General features: G+C 32.6%; 2 protein-coding genes and 1 long non-coding RNA gene across 3 annotated transcripts in view; 1 reads left to right on the plus strand and 2 right to left on the minus strand.

Moving 5' to 3' along the window:
* The window catches only part of LOC149478108 (uncharacterized), a 175,099-nt gene that overhangs the window by 142,699 nt on the left and 6,914 nt on the right, over positions 1 to 25,486 (minus strand). The gene's annotated exons all lie outside the window — the stretch shown is intronic.
* Positions 1,045 to 14,275, minus strand: srl (PGC-1 family member spargel). Its single transcript, XM_089709848.1, has 8 exons — positions 14,078 to 14,275; positions 11,794 to 12,017; positions 10,185 to 11,678; positions 7,648 to 10,109; positions 5,528 to 5,647; positions 4,784 to 4,924; positions 4,071 to 4,207; positions 1,045 to 3,622 (listed from the first exon to the last, which is right to left on the minus strand). The coding sequence occupies exons 2-8, from the start codon at positions 12,013 to 12,015 to the stop codon at positions 3,465 to 3,467; spliced, it is 4,734 nt and encodes a 1,577-aa protein (XP_089565974.1). The 5' UTR covers positions 12,016 to 12,017; positions 14,078 to 14,275; the 3' UTR covers positions 1,045 to 3,464.
* Positions 16,442 to 25,308, plus strand: LOC149478115 (uncharacterized). Its single transcript, XM_089709880.1, has 17 exons — positions 16,442 to 16,571; positions 16,972 to 17,119; positions 17,571 to 17,740; positions 17,982 to 18,121; positions 18,615 to 18,762; positions 18,884 to 19,048; positions 19,492 to 19,628; positions 20,179 to 20,252; positions 20,543 to 20,630; positions 21,242 to 21,304; positions 21,462 to 21,520; positions 21,783 to 21,839; positions 23,159 to 23,234; positions 23,604 to 23,733; positions 24,094 to 24,309; positions 24,845 to 24,962; positions 25,203 to 25,308. The coding sequence occupies exons 1-17, from the start codon at positions 16,442 to 16,444 to the stop codon at positions 25,306 to 25,308; spliced, it is 2,025 nt and encodes a 674-aa protein (XP_089566006.1).

Raw genomic sequence — 25,486 nt, forward strand, 5'->3', positions numbered from 1 at the left:
GCGGTCCGTTCCGTCGGGTGTCGGTTTATTACCGCGCATCAAACGTGGCGCGCGCGCCAATGGAGACGGGTTTGTCGTATTTTTTGTGTTTGTTGCGCTCCGAGTAATAATTATTATGGATAACCAAAGTTGCCGTAAATTAATTCAGCTATATGGTACGAAAGAAGTTTTGTGGAACAGTAAAATTTCTTCGTATCATAATAAATCGCTTAGAGATCTTCTCTGAGCGATTTATTGGTTGGAGAGAAATCAGTAGTGAAATGGGAGTCCCTGTGCCGGATTTAAAGAAAAAAATGCTGCTGCTGCTCGTACACGACTAGCTTCCATGATGAACGGTCAAACACTGGAACAGTTGCCACGCGCGCCAGGCGCGCTTAGTTGATATACTTCAATTATTTGGAACGCGCTCCGCGGAACGCACTCTCGGCGCGGTCATTCATGGCGCGCGCGCCAGGAGCGCGAAGTCGATACCCAGCTTTAGTGTGCCGTGTTTGAAGATCGAATGTTGTGTTTGTAACCTATCTACACATTTTTACTTACGGCCTTACTAATAAAAAGTTGAACAATGGATAAATTTCTACCATTTTCTACCATAGCTGTGTCCTGCTCTTGCTCACATGAAACGTCAATCATAAAAACAAGACAGGTTATTGCAATAACTAATCCATTGCAAAGCGAATGGGTAACATTTTATTAGTAAGACCGTTATAATAATATTGTTGATTTTAGGGCTAAAGGTTTGCACATTAGTGCTTATTTGAATATTTTATTGACTTATGGTCAAAAAAACAAAAGCTTTTTTATTATATTAGATCACCATAATATGATACTATTACCAAAATCTCAAAGAAAATGTGTATTGAAATTAAAATCAATGTTTTTCCATTGAGTTACTATGTACTACGTACTAGAGAGGACATCGCTACAACACTTTTTGTAACACGAGTTAGAGTTAGTTACATTGATTGATTTTAATTGATAAGTTTATACATATTTTTTTAATAAGATAAACAATATTTTTTGTTGCATTGATTGGTTTTAAAGATAAGTAACAAGAGGCAGAATATCTACACACACAGATTTTGTTCGTGGTGTCCTCTCTATACGTAGTAATAATACCTAAATGTGTTTTTCCCTAACTTTATAACTATCGTGGTACCGTGATAAGCTTCTTTCAAATGTCATGATATCCCATTGTATGAGCATCACTATTTTATAAAATATAGTGTTTTATCAAATTTTAATTGTTAATATAAAAAAAGCTGATTTAATCAAATCTATTTAAATTCATATTCATCAAAGTAGCATTATGAGGCGTGCAGTTCAATGTAGTGAAACTTCTTTAAGAGTAAAATTTCAAGGTCGCGTCATGGTAATACCGTCACGTCATGGATGCTGCGACGATTTTGGTATTTTAGAATCTTACCAAAGAAGTTTCACTTCTGACACGTGTGCTCGGCACACGCTTTTTTTAATTTGTATGACACTACTTGACATGTGAATGACTCATGACGTCACTATTTGAAAGCCTATCAAGCAAAATTGTGCAAATAAATATTGCCTTGTAGCTTGCAATGTTTCGTGTCACTTTTTTTTTAGAAAAATATTTTTATATGTATTTTTTTAGATTTTCTAAATCTGAATGATTTGATTCAAGTAATTTACGATTTATATATAACGAAACGAATAAATTTTAAAATCTCATTAATGAAAGCTCTAAAATTTTGACACATTTGCTTATAATTATTTATCCACATCAAATTAAAAATCGTACCACATATTGTTTACCATAGTTTTGAAGTGATTTAACTTCTTTTTTAATTAAATTTAGATTTTTTACAACATTCAACATTATAATTTACTTTTCACATCTTATATAAATAGAGAAAAAGTTTAAATTCCATCAATCTCAATTTATATTGTTTCCTATATAATTGTAGTTATTTTAATAGTACATTGCAGTACATGCAAATAGTGAAGTTGTGTTATGATACGTGTCAATATTCAATTAAATATAAACTGAATACACTATTGCCATTTTTAACGGCACGAACTATATTTATAACTACCCATTATTATCAGTCGCTATATAGGAACAGAAAATTTGGCACAGGCAAAAACTGGAAGCATATAGTTTAACTGCTTAGCATTATTTAAAAGCGATTTGTAAATAATTTCACAAATATAAAACCTTTTTTGCCTACAGTACAGTCCGCAAAAAAACCTAATAAGTCTTGATTTTTTAGTTTACTATCTAGTCTAGTGCAATAAAGCTAGAAAAATGGATTCATGTAAAATAATATGATGATGAGTTAAAAAAATTAGTTTGATTTGCAGCCATAGATTAAAAATACATATATATACGATTCAGGCAAAGTAATGACGAAATACACAACTTACATATGAACATTTTTTTAACTTTTAGGGCCAATGTTTCAATGCTTGGATAAAACTTATCCGTCCAATAAAGTATTACACGATAATATTAAAATGTCACGTAAACTGTCAAATACGGGCAATTAGACTACGTTTTTAAAATGGTAGTTTTATACATTATTCGACGAATAAGTTTTATCAAAGCATTGAAAAATCGGCCCTTAATAATATAAAATGTCAATCGATTAAACTTGGCTGTCAGAATATGCTTAAGACGATGGTAACATTACATACAAGATTTTAGAAAACGTCGATTTACAACAACTAACGATGGATGGATTTCATATAATATATTTTGCAAATTATATTTACAAAGCGTATTTCGTACAAAATATATGCATTTTAACTTACAAGCCTCTTTAAAATTAAGACAGATTTAGCGATTTGGTTAAAAAAACAGTCGAACAACCATAATTGTATACTGTCTCGAAATTTACTGAACTAAATTATTTACAAATGTATGTACTTTAGAAATAAGAGGTAGTGTTAATGAAAGCTACGTAAACGAAACGACATATTTACAAGGAAAACAAAAAAAAACAATTTAAATTACCTACACAGTCGCAAAAAATGTAAGTTACAATTCATCTAAGTAGGTACATCGTGAGCAAAATAAAAACAATGTCTTTTCGATTGCACAACGTGGGAAAAGCGCGCCAACTGACAGATTAGCTGTCAAACTTGACACATCGTGACATTTGATATGTCAAATTTGACACGTCACGTATGAACAGCTAGAACCACGTGGTATTCGATCTGTCAAATTTGACACGCCACAGTGACATATCACTGACGTCACTATTCCAACTGTCAGATTACCGCGCCAACAACAAGAGAAAGGCGCGAACGAACAATTCGAACTTAGGTATTTTTAAACTTGACACTGGCAGTCTCCGCTCATTGCCTTAACCGAAAAAAAAAACTTCGAACGTTCCGCGCGAGCTGTCAAGTTTGACAGTTCAAAACGTCATCATCACGAGCAGATACAGGGCGTTTGCGGCCGATTTCAGAACGTAAGGCAGCGATCGTCAAGCGCTGTCCTCTGGGCGTTTGTCTCCTTTGCGCTTGTTGAGTTTCTTCTTTATATCTAGCAACATTTGCTCGAACGACATGTCGTCGTTGCGTCGAGGCGGTATGGCGGCTTGGCCGTGGAAAGCGCTCTCCGTGTATTTCGCTTCGAGACCATCTGTTTTTATAATGTTTTGTATTAGTAATGGATTTAATTATATGTAGCGTAATGTGTGTTAGATTTTAATGATTTTAAGCAAAGCACTTTTATAAAATGTATATGAAGATTTTTTCAAATTCAAATTATATTTATTTGCTAGAATATAATTACAAATTATAGATGTTTTAATTACAATATTAAAACAAACATGTAAATTAAATGTTTTTGAACATACAGTTCATTCGTATGTAAATAAATGTGATAATAAATTTTAATTATAGGTTAACTTTATTGTAAAAAAAATCTTTTATCAAATTTTAATATAATCCAACTGCCTATGTTACTATTCCATGAATTAAACACAATTTATGTGAATAATAAAAAAAAAATTCAATAACCTTAACAGAGTAACAAATATCAGCTAATAATTTTACAAAATTACATGAAATAAGAAACAAATAATTACCCAAATCCGCATAGCTCTGTCTACAAAACGCCCGCCGGCCACCGAAGCCGACGTCGTACTGCGGGAAAGTGGCCGCCGCCTCCACCGCGGACCACGCGTCGCGCGGCCGCTGGTATGTGACGAAACCGTAGCGCGAACTACGATAAAATGGACCTTATTACAGGTAATTAAGGACGAATTTACAAAGCACTTACTATTATAGAGTCAAATTTACACAGCATGGTAACGTTTGATGGGATATTCAACCTTATTTCCAGGATTTAAGGACTGTTTTACAAAGTAAGAAGGGTTGGGAATTGTGATGGTATATTCAACCTTATTGTTATGAATGAAAGTCGGATTTACAGAGTACTAATGATTGTGAATTGTCATGGAATAAATTCAACCTTATTTCAAAGACTTAAGGACAAATTTACAAAGCACATGAATACATGAATAATTCTACTTTAGCAGTGATAGAATATTCAACTTTATTCTCATGAGTTAAAGTCTTATATAAAAGCTAGGTTGAGCTTTTATTAGCTTCCATAGTTATATTTGAGTAGTGTTTATGTAAAACACGGAAATTTAACTTCATATTTCAATGGAATTGAAAACAATGTGGTGTGGCAGTTGCAAGAGCCAATTTTATTATCATAATTACGGAAGAGATGGAAATAAAATCGTTATTACAAAAATATATTTTAAAAGTAAAGAGATATTTTTTCACTCACCCATCCTCCTTACTATGCAGCCTGACTTCAGTGACCGGGCCGAATTTGGAGAATTGACTCCGCAACGACGACTTCGTTATGTCCTGCTCTAACCTTCCCACGAACACTATCCGTCTCTCTTCCACAGGTGTGTTGCTCTCTCTGAAAAGTAAAAATGTTTCTTTTATTAAAAAACATGGAATAAAATTCTATACTAGCTTGTGCTAGTGAGCTATTTCTATATATAAGTCGTTTATACGATTTTACATACGGTTTTCATTGCTGTAAATTGAGGAAAAGAAAACAAACATAGTATATGTATCAGTTTCATTCATTTGAAAGAAAATTTATAGGTGCAATACCTGAGGATTCATGTGTAGACAGACAATGATGTCTTAAAGCAGTTTTATTTCCAGTGTGGAAAAGTAATGGCGCAAGATCACCATCAAGCTCTGTCATTTTTACATACTGGAATTAATACTGCTTTGACGTATCATGGTAACGCCCCTTGTCAATTAAATACTTACATACTTACATAATCCATACTAATAATTAATGCGAAAGTAAGTCTGTCTGTCTGTTACTCAATCACGCCTAAACTACTGAACCAATTTGCATGAAATTTGGTATGGAGATATTTTGATACCCGAGAAAGGACATAGGCTACCACGGGCGAAGCCGGGGCGGACCGCTAGTTCCTAATAATTTAGGGTCGTAAAAATTTATTTTAACAACTTACAGTATGATATAATAAATAGAACTCACCTATCTTCAGAGCTGAACGATTTCCTATAGGTTTTCTTCCTGGAATCATTTCTTCTGAAAGTGCTTGACGATCTTCGAGACTTAGATGAAGACGCACTCGAACTTGAGCCTGAAGACGAACTATAAAGAGAACATCATTTTAATAATTTAATTTAACTTTTATACAAATGAAAACAAACAATTTAATTTTATGAAATAATCTCAATGATATTATAATAACTTACCGTTATTTTTAACCTGTAATGACATACTAATATCAGGCTTTAACCCAGTTGTTACTATCGTTCTTTTAAAAGGACGCACCATAAATAAAATTATTATTAACAATGAGGGCATTTTTGAAAAAAATGTTTATATTCATTTGGCACCTCACGATTGTAGGAATTGGAAAATTAAAGTGTTGTGTCGTTTTATAACAGTGGTATATTTTTAAATTATTTTAGAATTTCTGCCATTTTCCATTGATAAATCAAGTTAAATGTATTATCAATAAATTGCAACAAATTACTTGATTTATTTTAAATACACGTAATTTGAAACGTGTTTTATCAGAAATATATATTACCTACTATTAGATTACATTTTATTTGTGATATTTATGCAGTTTTAATTGCCGTTCTTTTAAAAGGCCAGTAGTAATATGTACTACTACAAAGTACTTTTTGCGCATGCACTCTTTGAAGAGCATCACATCATCGGCGAAGCCAAGGTGCCCTACTATGGCGGCCATCCATGTAAGCAATTCATAAGAGGGAAAACGATAAGATGGGGGTATGAATTTTGATCGGAGCGACACGGTTAGGTTGCATAGTTTGGTGTGATCCATACCAAGGACAATCGAATGATGTTGGTAATCATAACAAATACCAAAAGCCTCTGGGATTGGGTGCAAGCGTTGTATTACAGTATGCCGATGTACTGCGACAAATATAGGGTAAAGCTGCGTTCCATTTATTTTTTGCCAACTTTTTTACGTCCATTCATCTCATTGATGAACTTCGAGTACGAGGAATAAAGGCTACTAGCACAGTACGTGAAAATCACGTCGCGAAATGCCCTTTGCCTGCTGCCTTTGAGAATTGAAAAAGACACCACGAGGTACATTCAAGCATCAATCGACCAGAGCAGAACAAATTTATTTTGCAAATGGAATGATAACAGTGTTGTGACTGTTGCATCAAACTTTGATACGATTCAGCCTGTGTCTACGGTAAAGAAAGATTTTCACAACAACAGAAGAAAAATATACTTGTCGTAAAAAAAGTACGAGATAATGGGAGGGGTGGACAGATCCGATCAGAGCATCGGTTTGTATAAGACATCTATCAGAGGCAAGAAGTGGTATTTTTCTTTGACTTGTCATGGACTAGATATGGCAATACGTAATTCTTGGCAAATATATAAGTAAAAGGTGGCCATTATGATTATCTCCACATTCGTAGAAGTGTTGGAACTACTTTGCTCGAAACATATAAGAATGAGGAACGTAAAGGTGCTAGAGTTTCCGTGAAACCTCTGGATTTGATGGAAAAGATCACATCATTAGGTACAGAGACAAGCAGCTTCGGTGTATCGAATGTCACAAGAAAGCCAATTTCTATTGTCCTAAATGTATCTAACCTTGCATCCTAAATTATGTTTTGAAAATTTTCATATTGCTACGTAAATATATGTGAAATATATGTTGTCATTTTAATATCATAGTCTACCTACTTAGTAGTACATATTACTACCGTCCTTTTAAAAGGACACCATTTTCCGAGATTTCCACGATAGATAAAATTTTTATACTATTTTTCCAGTTAAACTTTTTGCAATATGGACACAATATGTAAATTTCACCTTAATATGATAACAAAAATTGTTTCAGTAACATCTGGGTTAATGAAAAATATTGGCGACACTACCGCCTTACAATGATTGGTTATTATATGCTTACGACAAATTCGTGCATTATGATTGGTCAATTATAAATGTAATGGCTAGTTAGTTACCTACTATTTAGGTTCTACCTATGCTATTTGGCATAGCAAAGCAAATAGCAAAATCGACTGTATTCTGTTAGAACAACATTCCAAATTCGTAAAGCCGCCACCCAAACACGTAAGTCTTATTTTTACCTTGAAGAAGTGGACGTGTCAGAACTTTCAGACACTGTCGGTTTTCTTATCGGCGGCGTTAACGATTTCGTCATTTTCTTTTCGGCAAATTTTTGCGGACTAGGCTTCTTTTTAATTGGGCTTTTAGATTTAGTTTCAGCATACCTAGATCTTGAGCGAGAGCGGTTAGAACGGTAATCTCTGCGGATGGAGGGAGACCGCCTAGATCTGTATGGTGACCTAGACCGTCTTTTTCTTCGGTACGGCGAGTCAGACCGTCTGTAGCGCCTGAACCTTGTGCGAGATCTTGATCTGGTGCGACTTCTAGAACGTTTCCGTCTGTGGCCGCGTGAATGCGATCTAGACCGTCTGTATTTTACTTCGTGTCTGTCTTTCGACCGGGAACGCGTCTCTTTGATCGGTGATTTCTCGCGTTTCGCCTCAGCTTTGTGCTTCACTGTTTCTTCTGGCTTCACCGCGACTTGCTTTCTCACTGGGCTTCCATCGCTCGACATTGACATGTCACTGTCGTTTCTCTTACGCGGCGATATTGATTGCTCTTTAACCTCTTGTTTATCGACAACTTCAACTGTGAGTGGAGTGAACTCGACTGTAGAATCTGTTTGAATATTAATAGCTGCTGATTCTGGCCTCTTTCTATTCTTTTCCAAATGTAAAATAACTTTGTCCTCGCCGTGTTCAGCTTTTTCGTCATAATCACGCACAATCGTCGGTTTTGCAAATTTTAATTCTTGTTTATGGACTGGTGATTTAGGCTTATGTTTTTGTTCCACGGTAGTACTATTTTGTACGACTGTAGGAGCTTTTTTCATTACGACATCTTGAATGCTAGCGAAAAGCGAATTGCTCGATATTTTCGTATCAACTTGTTTTCCAACACTTTTTAAAGTAGCCGTGATGTCTTTGAATCGTTCTTCGTCTATTTTTATATCTGTAATTTTGTCTTCAGCTGAATTTCTTTCATCTTTGACAGGGTCGAAAACGTTATGTTTGAGAACTGTATCGGATTTTCGTATTTTAAAGTTAATCGTCGCCTTACTCTCCTTTGGAGGAGAATGTGTTTTTTGCGGTTTAATTTCGTGTATAATTTCTGTTTGTTTGAACATATTTTCATCTGTGTTGGTACCAACACTGACTAAAATAATTTCATCATAATCTTTTGATGGTGTTTGAATTATTTCATTTGCTATCGGTATCGGTATTATGGGCTCTGTAGACATGCCAACAATTTTCAACATTTCAGCATCACTGATCAGAGGTTGTAGTTCAAGATTCTCAACTTTCGGTATTTTACTCATAACAATATCCTCATCTCTCTTTCGCATAGCTTCAGCCTTTTGTTTTTTGGTGTTCATCAGAATTTTCCTTGAAGCTTCTCTAATAGGATCGAAAATTTTCTTTGGACCTTCAGAATTCTCAGTACCCTTAGAATTAGCTTCATCACTATTAGATTTCTGACTAATTACTGCTTTCGTAACTTTATCCAAATTGATGTTGCAAGGCATTTCAGGGAATATCGCTTCTGGGCTTACTTGAGCCGAATTATTGTTTGAGCTTGCGCCACGACGTAACTTATACTCTTGGAGATTTAGTTTTTTCTTCTTTTGTGGCTGCTCAGTTTCAACAACAACATTCAAGGGCTCCTTAAGTGATATTTTAGTATCATCATCGTGACTGCGTTTCTCAGACTTCACTGGAATATTCTGAGGCATTTGCATGTCTTTTTTATCTGTAAATAAAGCAGCATAGAAATCCTCCGGCTTGGATTCTTCTTCCTTAACTTTGACAATGACTGGTTCAGGTTTCACAATATCTTTTGGTTGCTCCACCAATTTTGTTGTGGTAACCACATTTTCAATGTTATTTACAACTGGTTTTTCATTAACACTACTAGATTTATGCTTTTCTATAATTTTTATTTTATGATTGTCCTTAGAATCACAGTTTTTAATTATAACTTCAGACTTATTTTTAATAGTTAACTTAATGCTACCATTAGAATTTTGACTACTTGCAGTATCACTTGCTTTAGAAGCACTTTTCACCATCACAGAACCGTTACTTTTATTATCAACACTATCATTCAGACCAAAATGCACTGGGGATACTTTTTTACGATAGTTTAGGTTTGGTTTGATTGTCTGTTTAGCACTAGTCTTCTTTTTAATGTCACTATCATCGTCACTAGCACGACTCACATTCACAAGTTTATTTTTCTTAATGTCATTATGCTTTTCACCTTCCTCATCACTACTCTGGTTGTATATTATTTTCTTATTTTTACAGGATCTGTGCCTTGAGCTCAGTATCCTGTTATTACTTGATAGAACTTCAGGTTTTAACAAACTCCGACCTCCCTTTATATTCGGTAGACTGTGCCGTTTTTTCGTGGAGCAATAGTCATGGTCAGAATGCACAGGACTTGGAGATCGTCTAATTGTTGAATTAATAGTCGACGGCATCTGTAATAAATGAAAGAAAAAATAACAAGTTCCTTTAACGTTTTAAAAGTAACTTGCCATGCAGGTGATACTTACCAAAATTTGTCTCATCTTATTTTTGTTCAATTGGACTCCTGCGTCCTGTAAGCGCATGCCATTTGTTAAACTGGTGGGAGCTTTAACTTTTTGCTCGTTCACATTTACAACTGGTGTCTTGTTCTTAGTATTCAACTTCTCAGTTGCTTCAAACTGTTCAAGTAGCGAATTTAAATTATTCGCCTCCAGAACCGGTATGACGGTTTCGTTGCATGATTCTATGTCAACAAAATCGTCTTCGGTTTTTACGTCATTTTCCTTTTTGACACTCGTCTTTTCTATACAAAAGTCGAGTACACGTGGAGGTTTCGTCGTAATAGCTTTCGGTGGTATTGATGGTTTTAAAATAGGTGATTGTTCAATACTACTTATTATTGATTCAATGGGCCTATCTATTTCCATATCTTGAGGACACAGATCGTCTTCCTCTTTAACAGTATTAACAGTTGATGTTGTTGTTGCACTGTTTGGCGTAATTAGGAAACTATTAACATCTTCCTCTGTCAGTGCTCTAGGTATATCATCACTCTTTGAACTATTGTGTGATTTATCCTTATCATTCTCAAAGGACAAGTCTGACAAATCAAGATTCAAATCCTCAAAACTTAAGCAAGTTTTAGCATCTATATCTAGGCAGATGTTGTGCATTGGCGAGTGTGGTACAGAGCATGATCTTTGCGCACTTTTTAATTTATTATAAGGTATGTCTTCTAATAAATATCTCTTCAAGTCCTCAATATTGGGGAGTACTTCAAGATCAGCCTCATTAAGTGGGACTTCTGGTTCCAATTCTTTTGTATCAACTGGAATATCTTTTACAGATTCAATGATTGCAGGAACAATCTCCTCCTCCACAACTTTATTTTCACTTGTATCTGCAAAGAATTCCTCTTCATTAGGATTCACTTTTGCTATCCGAAAATCAGGATCGTTTGGTAATTTCGTTGGTATTAACAAATCTTCCACTATAGCTGGTATTGTGGGTTCCTTGACATTTTTAATGAAATACTCATCAACATCTTGTACAACAGGTTCATCTTTGACTTCCAGTATATCCTTCTCTTTATTTTCTTTTATAAAATATTCATCGACATTTGAAACTACTGGCGTATCTAAATTTATACCTAGATTGTCTTGACATATACTGCCCTCCGAGTTCTGACGGTATCGGTAACGATTATCTGGTTTGGGATAGTTTGGTTTGTCTTCTACATTTATATATTCTCCATCATCTATGGTATCATCGTTTGAATTTTCGTATTGTTCCTCTTGATCTTCCTCGTCTGAAGAACATTCTAGATCTAAGTCTGGATCGACAGCAAACACTTGAATGACGTCATAGTCTGCACCCTCTACTAGTGAGTTATCCTCCATAGAGTCAGCTTCCACCTCATGATCTGAAGAGTCTTGAGTCTTTTCATCAATCGATATTTCCTGTACATCTATGTTTTCATCTTCGTCTATACTTGAATCTTGACTTTGTGTTATGTTTATCTGAAAAGTTATTACACTTTCATCACTTGTTCTTTCACTACATTTATAGTACACACAGGCACACAACTTTGACCTACATATGTATATTTATAGTTAAAATACTTGTAAAAGCTACCTTTTGATTTTGACTCCATAAATTGTTATCTTGGGGGTCCCAATATTCGCCCTCATTGCTTTCCTCTTCATATTGGCTCGACGCTTGCTCCTGTGAATACTCCGGGCTATTTTGGTTACAACTACCCTCGGATGACAGGGATTCGCTCATTGAACGCATTATTTTATGACCAATAGTTCTATAACGCGCTTGATGATACATATTCAAAATATGTGACTCCATATCTGAAAATGAATTAATGTTATTAGGTATAGTTAGCTTTGAGGTGGTGCGGTGAGGATATGGTATGTTAGCGCAAAATTATAATTTTTCGAAAAATTGTGATTCGTAACACATTGCAAATAATTTGTATACACTATTTATATCAGTAGCAAAAATTTAATGCAGTATTATTACTGTGATGTAATAAAATAAAATAAAAATAAATATGGATGCTTTAATGGGAATTAAATCTGGGGTCTTAAGATAACAAATGTTTATGCATATGACCTTTACAAAGTAGTCTATGAAGGTTTACAAATTGAGGAAAATTTATAAATTCAAGTTCAAGAAGTTTCATTACATTTGAAGCAATAAGTATTTTTTTATTTATTTATTTGTCTCTTGGTATTTAGAGCTAGCGCGCACGAGCAACTTTGTCTCAGCAACTATTTTGTCTCTCCCATCAATTGTATGGGGAGTTGCGTCGCTACGTGCGCGCACTTTCATACTAGCCCATGGGTGGAGAGACAAAATAGTTGCGGAGACAAAGTTGCTCGTGCACGCTAGCTCTTATTTTAAATACTGGTTGAAATTTAAAAATAAACAAGTAAAAGAAATGACAATGTCATTCATAACCCTTCAAAATCAGCTGACAAAATATCAAAAAATATTAAAAAAGTATAAAAAAAATTGAAACACCCAAATTTAAATTACTTCATCATTTTTTAAAGTGATCAACTGCATTTTATAGTCTAGAAAAACTAAATAAGAGGTAATTATGATTCTTAAATTTACAATTTCATTATTGTTTTATTTAAATAAATACAATCCATATAAAAATAGTTTGAATCTGTGCAATTAGTTAATTAGTTATTAAAATGTGAAATTTTATTAGAAACAAATATTTATTAGAAAATATATTCCAACGTTTTCTGCATTGTGTAGGTCATGGTGCAGTCTATTTATTTACATGTAGAAAATGTATTATTATACCTTTCATTCCTCTTTGCTTTAAAGTCACTTTTTATTGACGATGACGATTAAAGAAGTCAATTTCAAGTCACACATAATGTTTATCTTTTAATTTATAAATAAGTTGATTATATTTTATTTTTAATCATTTAACTACAAAGTAGTAGTAAATTTGACAATATAATATACCTTTTTCACCCTAAATCACATTAATTAATTAATCATCACTGGTAAATAAGCAATACCTCATTTGTTTACTTGTCACCGGTACAAAATGTGCAACGAAATGACCAAATAGAACATAATTATAGATATTATTATAAATATATGGATATTACCAATTCACTATCAAAATACTGCTTTAATCTATCACAAAAATAATTCATACAACTATAAGATAACATGCAAAAGGCATCTCACACATGGTCCAATTATGATATTATTATAACTGAAAAAAAAACTAACAATTGACATCATTAAGCATGTTTCACACATAAAGTATGCACTAAATGTTTTCGGCTTCTTTTCTTAATAATAATAAAATGTATACAGTTATCAGTGATCAGCAGTTTCATCACGATACTGTCAGTATGAGATAGGAGTTAAAATTTAACTGTCAAAATGTGAAAACAACCTAAAAGTCATGTGATCACAATGCATTTAAGACCTAAAGTCGTGACCGCGGGGTCTAAAACCTTTTTATTACTCCAGCTTTCGACACAGATAACGGTGATTTCGACCAGTGCAAAAACCGCAGCAAAAAAGTACACCAACGATTGAAAGGTTAGGTCCGCTGACCGTTTCCTTTTAAAACAATAACTATGCACTAAATTCACATGATAAACACTAAAACTAGAGATTAAAGGATTTCGTTACACTAATTTACTGAAATAAGACACATTATGTAAAGAAAAATAAACAATGATATCGTGACACAAAATGCGCGCAATCCTAACCTTGATAACGAAAATGGTTGATATAAGTTTCTAGTTCAAGGTCCCGTGAAAATCGGAAAAGTCACATGAAGGCGTTACACAAACAAATCTGTAATATCATTGCAACCCGACCAGAAATCTATTTTAAGAAAACAACAGACGAAAAAAGCACTAACCTTAACAACCTCAAGTGACGGCTTTATCCATGTAATATTTTTATGGGTAATTTGCCGTAGTATGCACATAAAACACCGTCAGTAGCACACTTAAGAATCTTTTTAGCACTTTTAATCACAGCACTATCCACTAATTCTTTATTTTTTCCTAAAAAATTAACACTTTTCACGAAACATCACATGCTACAAACTTCACGCACGACAGCAAATTCCAATTTCTAATGTTGCCATTTCACAATCTGAAGCGTAAATGTCAATAATGCGTCAAAATTCTGCACTAAAATTCATTGATCATTCCACAATAAACGCTCTTAAAACAAATAAAATACTGAATTAAAACAAATAAATTAATTTTTTATTAAATTTAACTCGTTAAACTTCATTTTAAAATTTAATTGTACATCGTGCTTATAAGTTTTGACATTTCCACTACAATCTGCAAAAAGCATACGCGCAGCCACATGCACCACACAATAGGTACACATCACATTGCTGTTTGTTATAACACATTACGATATCCTATGTAGTTAACAGTAGTAAAAAATCCATCCCGGACTAAATCCATTTTGGGTCTATATTATTTCCGTGCATTTTGAACGGAATAATTTATTGTCTGTTTAAAATAAAAAAAAACCTATTTGGAATAAATTTGAAATGTTCGAATAACCGCATTTTAATCAATGATTTTAATTTTTAAATTTTAATACACGCTTGTCGATCAAAATATTCATCACACTTGCTCTGTGTTCATCACTCATTCAACGTTACTGTGCTAGGTACGTATTTAAATTGCATAATTCTCTATGATAAAATATAAAATTACAGCCAGTATGTACTTACATAAAAAAAACTATTATAAATTTCCACCTCCTTTTCCACGCTCAAATGGAATAATGTTGTAATATTACATGGTTAACTATAACGACGATATTTAATTAATGATAAACTAAAGACGAACGGACAAGGTAATTCTTTTTTATAAAATAAATCTTATCTATAAGTAAAAAATATATTGTATGAACTTAATTGTAGAGACACATCCACAAGGATAAAATGTTGAGTTCTGTTGTTGTAATAGTTAATACTCACATACGTTACAACGCGTTTTGCCTGTATTTTAATAGCAGGCATTACCAGTTTTATCTTTAAATCGTGCATCCAATTTTGCAACATATTATAGGCACTTCACAACACTTAATATGATCACAATCCACATATTTTATATATAAATGATATAAAACATCCTTCAATAAAGTACCTACCTAGAAACAGTTCAGGTACACCAAAAATCCAAAAAGTCGTTACACGTTGAGTTTAAAATAATACTGATTGCCAAATCCGTTTTAACCCAAAAAGAGTCTTCATTATTTGTTTCTATTAAATAACTTCATTGAAGCAATAGGTACTTTTTACCTGTACGTTCTTAGAAATACAGATGTGACTCAAACGTCGGCAACTGTGAAAGGGAATATTTTTTATTGTTATCTGTAAACACGAATTATTATGATAGGTAAATGAGAATTACGTTAGTAGTACCTACCTATTTGTAGATGTGAATAAAAGATTAGCGAGACTATTTGACGCAAGCATTTGCATTTTTAGAAAAAGGCGGGAGACAGATAAGTACATAACTCATAAGAAGATCTAACTTCTATTTAGATTTCTCATATCGCGTATAATTTTTGGTTTTGCTATTGCATAATTATAAAACTAGTTTGTATGTAGGTACTTACGTGCTATATGCACTTTGCTATAATAATTATATTTCTCATCATAATATAAACAAACAAGCATTTAAAAATATCTTATTTCGGTTACTCATTCACCATTGCTTTATCTAAATTGTAAATCTTTGTTATCTCTGTAATCCTCTTTTAAACCCAACCTATCACAAAGGAACCAGCAAAATAAGTTGTTAATTTACCCCATAGTTCAATGTTCGACGAAATCATTGATACTGTATTTTTTATAACATACTATTGTTTATTCTACTAATATAGTATTTTGTAAATGCGATAGTGTGTATGGTTGCATACAATATACAAATGCAAACATACGACGTAAAAGTCGACTTTCGACTTTATTGCGACATTTGTCATAAATGCAGATTTTAAGTTATGCTTTTTTGTCTGGAGATAGGAGACTAGAACGTGACAAAAAGTAGTCTTACTTTTTACTGCAATAAAATATTAAAAAAAAATTATAACTCCCATAGGAAAATCCGTTGCCCGTTTAAATTACTCCTTTTTTAAATTCCGATAGATGGCGCTATATTTAAAAAGTGACATGTATGAACTATAGCAACTTTCTTTTACTACGCAGGCAAGTAGCTATCTACAAACTTAAAAATTAATATGTTTTAAGATGTCGCCAAGCAGCACTGATACGTTAGCAATTATAAGAGAGGAGCAGTTGACACCAGCCGACTCCAACATCGTGCATCAGGAAAAAGCTGATGATGCGCAGGATTTGGTACAAGCTTGTCCTTGTAAAGGTAATATAGAAAATAAAAATATATATATTTTTTATGTTTAGAGCAAGCAAAGAAGCAGGTCACCTGATTTTAAGTGGTCACCACCGCCCATAAACACTAATATAGGTAACACATATAGAAATAATGTAGATTTCTAAATGATTTCTCAATCGGTTCTGTAGTTTTATGATTTTACTACAAATGAACTCGTATACATTATATGGAACAACTAACAAACATAAAAAATATTATTGGATTCGTATGTATCTGTTGTATTCAAAGAATATGTATAATATACTCCCATAAAAAAATAAGTAGAAAAAAGGGGAGTGGGCACCTATAATGCAAAGATGCGAACTTCCCTTACCTTACGAATAAAAACCTTAGTCAACATATTGACATAAAAATTCATCATCTACAGGTCGAATAATCCATGACCTTGAAGAAAAACATCATAAAGAAATTCAGAAGTTACTTAAAGAAAAGGAGGAAGCGCTTACAGCAGACTTCCAAGAACGAATGGAGAAAGAAATAAAGCTATTGAAAGATAGATTTGACTATATTTTACAGTGAGTAATATCCAATAAATACTAGGTATAAGGTAGTAGATTAAGATTAGCTAGTATTGTAAAGCTAATGTTACGTCACATTCTTATTTTTATAACTAACTCGCCCTGAATTTGCGCTGTGAAAATTTTTGTAATGATTTTTTTATTAGTTTTTAGTCATACAAGCACTTTCTATAATCTGTTGTTCATTGTTCTTAACAAGTTCTTATTTAGTAATTCAAATTATTTTTTTATTTATTTATTGAAATTATTCTTACAAATTATTACAATAACTTAAGTCTAAGTCCCACAAAACTGCACATGCAGTTTGACTGTGGGATCAATTTGATAAATGTGATATTGGAAATTCTTTATTTTTATTAGTGCTTATAACATACTTTTTAAAATAATATTTTGTTCTATCAAACTGAACTCAAACTAAATCCAAAATTACTGTACCAAATAAACACAGAAATGAACAAATACGAACCTCCCACATGATGCGGGAAGCACATAGAGAAAGAAAGGAAAAGATATCGGCCCTTCAAACCCAACTAGAGTGTAAGAACTTGGCTGGTCTGATGTTTGTTATGTGCTCTGAGAGGAGGAAGAGTAAATTGGAAAAGTTGAGGATTGTTGAAGGTTATTTCAAAGCTAATATTTATAGTCTTTTTTTGATTAGTTATAATATGTTGAAATGAAAAAATATGGTAAAAAAGGTCATGATAATATGGATTGAGGAGCTTTAAAAACATAGAAACCCAGGTAAATCAAAAATGTTGTCGAGAGAGTTTAATAATATAACATGCGTTTCTTTTTGTCTTTTGTGAAGGCAAAACACAAAAAAAAATGTTAAAAATCATTTTCTTAATATTTATTTTAGATTACACAAGGTACATAAACGCCTTACAACACATTCTCTCCGAGAGTCAGGAATTAATTCTAAACCTATCTAGAGGCTACAAAACCGCCGCTAGAGTGGACCATGAGTGGAAAAATAAGATGAACAAGGTTATAAAAGAGGTAAGATATATGTATTCTGGACAAATAATTATATACTTATTCTATATCTCCAAAACAATACATTCAAACAATAAATTATATATGTATCTGCAGAACGAAAACTATCGTCAAATTTATTGCATCATCATCGAGGGTATGACGTCATTATTGGAGCTTTTCAAATTCACATACAATAATACTTTGATGACGATACGAATACCTAATTTGATAATAATTTTCGTGCTTGCGTTTCTGAATTGAATGCCAATACATAAATACCAAAGCATAATCATATAACTATGTATAGCACATACGGTTATGTGATAATTTAAATACGCGGTATTCAATAGAAGAAGTTAAATAAGTACTTAAAAATTTCACAAAACTTTCTTTCAATGACGATATAAATCGTCACTTTTAATGCTCATTTTATGCTTACTTACTCTTTTTTTGCAATTTAATGCTATTTGTTGCTAAATATATCTATTTAAATAATTTATTTTATATCATCTAGTTCCAAAACTTTGTATACCATTATGCGGGTGGAACTCCCGAGACGAACCAATATTTTTTCGATCTACCCTCACTTATGAAAACAAAAGCTCCTATACAAGATGATCCTAAGGAAGATCCTTGTGAAATTGAAGAAAAAAGTGAGGAAGGTTAGTTTTGTTTTTTAGAGATTATATATTTTATAGTAATTGTAATTTGTAAGCAATTGTGGTATTGTAAGTGTAAACTGTAAAGAAACCTATTAATAAATTATAGTTCTCAAAATAACAGAAACTGATGTACCACACGAGAAAAATTGGTGGGAAATGCTAGATGGGGAAAACCCACCGTTCATTATTTTTGGTGATATGGCGGAATTTCAACCTCCACAGAGGAGGGAAGTGTTGAAGAATGTGAAAGCCGCTAAAACTGCACCACCTAAATGGAAAGATTATGGTAAGAGAGTAATTTTATTTCATCAAATAATGTTGCATTGCATGTATTTCTAAAATAAAAATTGCGTGTGCCAAATCATAATGATGTATAGATTCACGAAATATGACTTTTATATGTGAAAGCCAAAAAATAAATAAAGAAGGAAAGAAAGAAAATACATTGATTTTAATGTTAAAATAAAATAATTTAGGCTTTTTACTTGAATTCAAACCGATATGACATTTTTTTTATTTTATTAGAATTAAGATTATTAAGATTATTAGAATTAAGTTACTGGACCGATTGACTTCAATTTTGTGAATAATTTCAGGAGTATTTTAAATTTTTTACTCCGGGTAGAAATTGGGAAATTTTAACTTCGTATACAAATGAGTAGTTTTTACTCTAAGCGGGTTATTTTAACAATAATATATTTTAGCTGAATATTTTTCGAATATTTGCAGTATTCAGCGATATGTTCCTGCATTCGAACTGTTTGCATCTCGATACAATAAAAGATGAATATGTAAAGCATCAACCCACTGGAGCTAAATGGGAGTGTCAGAATGTACAGACAGAAAGACAGTCGTTTAGATTTGGTGTAAGTTTTTATTATTTAATGATAATTATAATAGCGTTACATATGTATATATCTTGTGGTTTAATATTTTTTCTGGTGAATAAATTTCCCTTTCAACCATTGAGGTATAATTATTGTATGTAGTACATAGTAACTCAATGCTTTCAACCGACTGTGTTAGTTACTTCCTCAACTTCAGAAATTTCGACCGGGTGAACCGATCTTGATGATACTTTTTTATTTGAAAGCTGGTGCTTCTCACGTTCTTCTAGTACCTAATATATTTGGAGTAGTCGTGACAGATTGAATTTGGTTTAGTTTCTGTTAAAAATTATTAGCGTATCATAAAATAATAATTATGCCTTGATCGGATGTTGTTTATTCAAATTTCAATGTTCTACCCAACTACCCTCACTTTTCTATAGTATTTTTAGGCTGTGATTTTTTATCAATTGACTACTTTTATGATTAGGTACAGTATGTTCTGAACACCTTCAAATTAATATTTAACCCATCGTTTATTTATTTTAAACAAAAATATTTTTTATTATAAATAAAATAATTTTAAAAGTCAGATATAAGTCACCATCGACCCACTGCCAGTGTGGATGTGAGAGGTACAATGGGCTCCATATTAAAAATAATGTAAGTAACTTATTATTCACTCCTTAGTAATTATCGCTACACTTTAAGTAACTGCAGTGGGTAGCATAAAAATAAATTTGGGCCGTAAGAAGATTGCTCAATCACTATAATATGAGATGTGTTTTTCCTTACATTCTAATACATTTTGCGAATTTATTTTCAAATAAGTTTACCAAATACCAAAATCGTCGCCTTACTCCATGACGTGACGGTATTGCCATGACGCGACGTTGAAATTTTACACTCAACGCGCAAGTAGTTTCATTTCAAAAATTCAAACAATATTTTAGCACCTCAAGCGTATTGCCTCAAGCTATAACAAAAGCTACGTTACTTGGTGCAAGAGATTCTATGGAAATTGCTTCTACTACGAAATTGGTATGATCATATTATACAGACTAACGTTTTAGAGTTAGGTAATGAATTTTAGGATTCTGATGTTGTAGTTTGCCTTTTTTATATGTTTTTATTTTTATACAGGGTGTCCCACTGTTGGTATACTAAGCTCAAAGGAAGTTATAGTTTTGCATACGCTGAGTACGTAAAAAATACTTATAAAATTCCAGACGCATTCTTTTTTCAAATAGATGAATTCTTAAAACTCCATGCATAACAAGCAACCCGCCCAACTTTGCCACCAGCACGTGAGCTATCGTTTAAGATTATGTTTTCATAGACAAAATGCTCACATTAGAGAAGCGGTAAGCGAAGCTAGAGAAGAAAACATGTATTTTCAGGAAAAATTAAGCAAACAATTTTTGCCGTAATTTTTTTTTAAAGTATTTTTTACGTTATCACTACAAGTCCCTTCGCGCTTAGTATACCAATAGTGGGACACCCTGTATAATAGCCAATAGGTATCAAGTTGAGTGAGAGAACTAATCTAGAATCTACCTACTATTTTTTTTATTCCTGATTTAGTTAGTATCCATGTCATATTTAAATTTCTTAATTATAAATTATAATTAACTAGTAAGAACCTTTTACAGCGAGAAAGGCACAGACAGTCAACAGAACCGGCAAAAGTTGTCTTGAATGTTGGAAAAAGGATTGTAAGTTTAAATTTACGCTTATTCAATAAATTACTTACTATGAAGAGTAAAATTACAAAAATACTTAAATTGTTGTCTATAATTATTTATCTATGTGTTTATCTCATAAAGAGTGTAAAGACGTCTTAAATAGAACTTGCAATTCACACATTTTCAGGATTCGCTATTCAGTGAAAATATGAACGAAGAGGACCATGATGAAGAATTACATTCGAAGTAATTATTTAATAATCTCTGTATTGTTTGCATGTTTGTAAGAAATAATCGCAAAAACGATTTCACCAATTTTTAACCTTTTTTCACCAGCGGAAAGCTTATGAATGTAAAAGATTTTTTTTTATTTTATTAGTTTTTTAAAAATTCACTACGAACTCACTTGGTAACAATTATAGTTTCGTAAGATTATATTGTAAGTATGATGACAATTTTTTGACTTTAATTGACTATAAGATAATAAAAATATATTTATTGAAAACAGAGAATCATCGAAGGTAGAGGACGAAGAAAATGCAGATGAATCAGTGTCAGCTTTGGGGTAAACTTAATTTCTAGAATATATATATATAATTCAAAAATAAATCTAAATCAAATACAAAACAAGCCTGTTAACAAAACTTAAAAATATCCATACTCTATAACTCTAATTTTGTAAGGTTTATGGCTTGTATCACCACTTTTTGATAATGACTCTGATGAGCTAACTTATTTGTAATTTTTTCAATCATACAAAATTACATCAAGTCTGATTTTAATTGACAGATACACTAATTAGCACATTTCAAGCAGTGAAACTGGCCATATTTTACAATAGTAACTAATATATTTACCTCGACCAGCACTTATCCTGGTCGGAACACATCAAGCAAATTCGGAAAAAAGTGTTTGCTACGGCATCCTGTTTGCGCCGCTTACGAAACTTTCTACCGATTTCCACCAAAATTGCGTTAGCCCAATCCCTTCTACTTCCTTTCCTTGACTATGCCGATTCCTCATTTCCCGATCTTTTTGAGTATCAGTTAGACATCCTTGAGAGGGTGCAAAATTTCTGCATCAGATTTATTTTTGGCTTACGTAAATTTGATCATGTCGGCTTCCCATCCGTCGTCGCCGGGATGCCCACATACTTAACCTTCTGTACTGTGTTCTGTTTGACCCTAAAACGCCAGGCTATCTTAAAACTCAATTTAATTACCTTAGTTCAAATAATTCACTCTCTCTTCGCTCTTCTAATCTTCTGCTTCTTTCTGTACCGGTTCGCCGCACTAATTTCTATGGATCTTCATTCACTGCTCGCGCTATTCAACTTTGGAACGCTCTGCCTGAATCCATTAGGCGGGCGCAAAATGTTAAAAGTTTTAAAGCTCTTGTCAAAAATCATTTCCTTTCTCTATAATGTGTTGCTTATATTTATTTTAGATTATATTATAGTGTTTATTTTTTCGTATTGTATGTAGTGTATTTAGTAGGTTATGTACTATTATGTGTATGTATATTTATAAAATATGTAAGTTTTTTATAATTTTTACGTAAGTATATTAATTTATATATACTTATTTTATTTTATTTTTATTGTTATTATTGTATATATTGTTTTTATTAATTATATTTTAATGCTTAATTTATTAATTGAATTTGCGCCAAGTCGCGTTCTAGCATACATTCCTTACCAATCAGGGTTGCCTGGAAGAGATTGCAAAGCTTAAAAAAGCAATAAGGCCGCCTTTTAGTACGTATGTGCCGTGTGTTTTCCTTGTATCTTAATTGTAATTATAGAATAGCTTATTTATGTTTGGTATATTATGTACAATAAAGAATAAAGAATAAATAAATATTTTTCATACATCGCTTTCACAGGAGCTTACACAACGATAGCATGGATATGATAGCTACACATGTGCCTGACAAAGATCATACAATTCATTATGAAAAGGTAAGATTTTATGTATTTTCCATATATTTTGTAAATTATTCTTAGGTTAAAAATTATTTGTAGCTGAAAGTCGAAGAGAATTATATTTATCTTTACTTTATAGAGGGGTTAGCCAAGGAACTGCATTGGGTCCGGTATCATTTTTTAAATTGTGTTTGCATTTTTAAGGTGTTTTCTAGTTGACACTCGGAACTTCTGCTTTCAATAGCATTTTCCTCATTTTTGCATATTTTTTTTCATAGATGTTCCGTTCTTTCCGATGTTTCTCCGGCTATAAACTTCCTAGATCAATAGTATCTAAAACCATCCAACATCTATTTAATACCGTGAACCTAATACCCTATAAATAACTCAAAAAATAAATTCCAGACATGTCCAATGGAAAAGTGCCAACGTATGAAGATGGACTCGTTCATACGAACACTACCACCGTATATGCACGCGAATCCGTTCACACACTTTGAGCAAACGTTTGACGAATATGAGCCGTGTACTCCTGGTGAGTACATACATACATATACATAACACAATATACACAGGTATAAAAACAAGTTCAAAATTAATACAGACCTACAATCATTTACTAAAGATGGAAGTCCATTTGGACCAGCAGATGAATATGCTTTTAGCCGTTATATCTCTTTGAACAACAATTACTCAAAAGAATTATTTTGAATTAAAGTGTTTTTTAGCTGTATACGCATTTCACTGCGGAGTATTTTGGAAAAATAAAGAAAACATACAATAAATGAATAGATGATAACGCGTCTAATCTAAGAATATATTATTTTGATAATGAATGAACTAGTTCATAAGTCATTTAATTAAATGTAATTCTTAGCAAATATACCTATTACAGAACAACTGGAAATCCTCAAAAAGAGGATAGAAGAAAAGTCCAAAAAGGAAAAGGTAGATTTCGATATAACTGAAGATAATTTATCCGATTGGCCGAATCCCATAGACGGAATAGCTGTACAGACTTCGGATATATCTCTCTCCCTTCCACCTTGTACTTGCAGGGATGGAGAACAATCTGGATCGTCTGTATCGAGTATACAGAATGTGTTTAATTGTAAGCATTTTATTGGGTTTTCTATAATATTTATTTCTTACTAGCCGTGCCCCGCTTTTTTACCCGCATTGCTTCGCTCCTGTTGGTCTTAGCGTGATGATTTATAGCCTATAGCTTTCCTCGATAAATGGACTATCTAACACCGAAAGAATTTTTCAAATCGGACCAGTAGTTCCTGAGGTTAGCGCGTTCAAAAAAACAAACTCGTTATAAATATTAGTATAGAATAGAGAATTTGGTTGTTTATTAACATTTCCTTGAATGTGTACTCAACCGATCTAAAAAATGGTAGTACAGAAGCGGTTAGTTTGGGTAAAAATGTCCTAAATCACACTTAACTTCGGCAATAATTGATTTAAATTTAGAGGCAATTCAGTTTTACAATTAAATGCATTTGCTGAGTAGTTCTTTCACTGTCGCTTTTTAGTTAATTCTTATGGTTTCTCTTTTATGGTAATATCATTTTGGTGTAGATCTTAACAAACATGGACAAATTACGTAATATTTGACATTTATAAAACTCATATACTTTCAGTGGCAGATTTATTACCAGTTAAAGAGAAACTGGATAAAATAAACCAAGAATGCTTCTACCATGACGGTATTGACTTCAACAGATTCGAAGTTATTGGACAAGACAGTGAACACAAAGTGTAAATCTTCTATTTCGTTCTGTATATCCCTATTGTTTTTATCCATCGCTACCTTTAGTGTCACTTGTTTGCGTATTGAATAGACAATATTGATAATCTTCATTTCAATAAGTTGCATTAATTATTAAATCATCATCAACATCAAAACCAACATCGACTTTCATCATCAGTGATTATCATCATCACCATCATTATCATACGAAATGTTAATTTCTAATGAAAACTTATATATGTCAACAGTGAACTTAATGAAAGTACCTTCGCTGAAGATCGAGTTGCCCAAATTAAGAAAATTTTGAAACACCATCCCAGCCTATGTGAAATATTCCAAGCCAATATTCGTTAAGTAAATAAAACTAATGTCACTTCACTTGTATAACTTTATTTCTAAATTGTACATTACAAATTAAACTAATAAAAACATTATATTATTGACTTAGCTCAAAAAGGCCCCCAAAACAAGCAATCACACAAACATTTCGTAATTTGACAATAATCATTGTTGATTTACAAAATAATATAAA

The sequence above is a fragment of the Colias philodice genome, chromosome 23 (assembly GCF_061535455.1).
Source record: "Colias philodice isolate Cphi_HAF_F1 chromosome 23, ilColPhil1 Martin Lab GWU primary, whole genome shotgun sequence".
Lineage (NCBI taxonomy): Eukaryota > Metazoa > Arthropoda > Insecta > Lepidoptera > Pieridae > Colias > Colias philodice.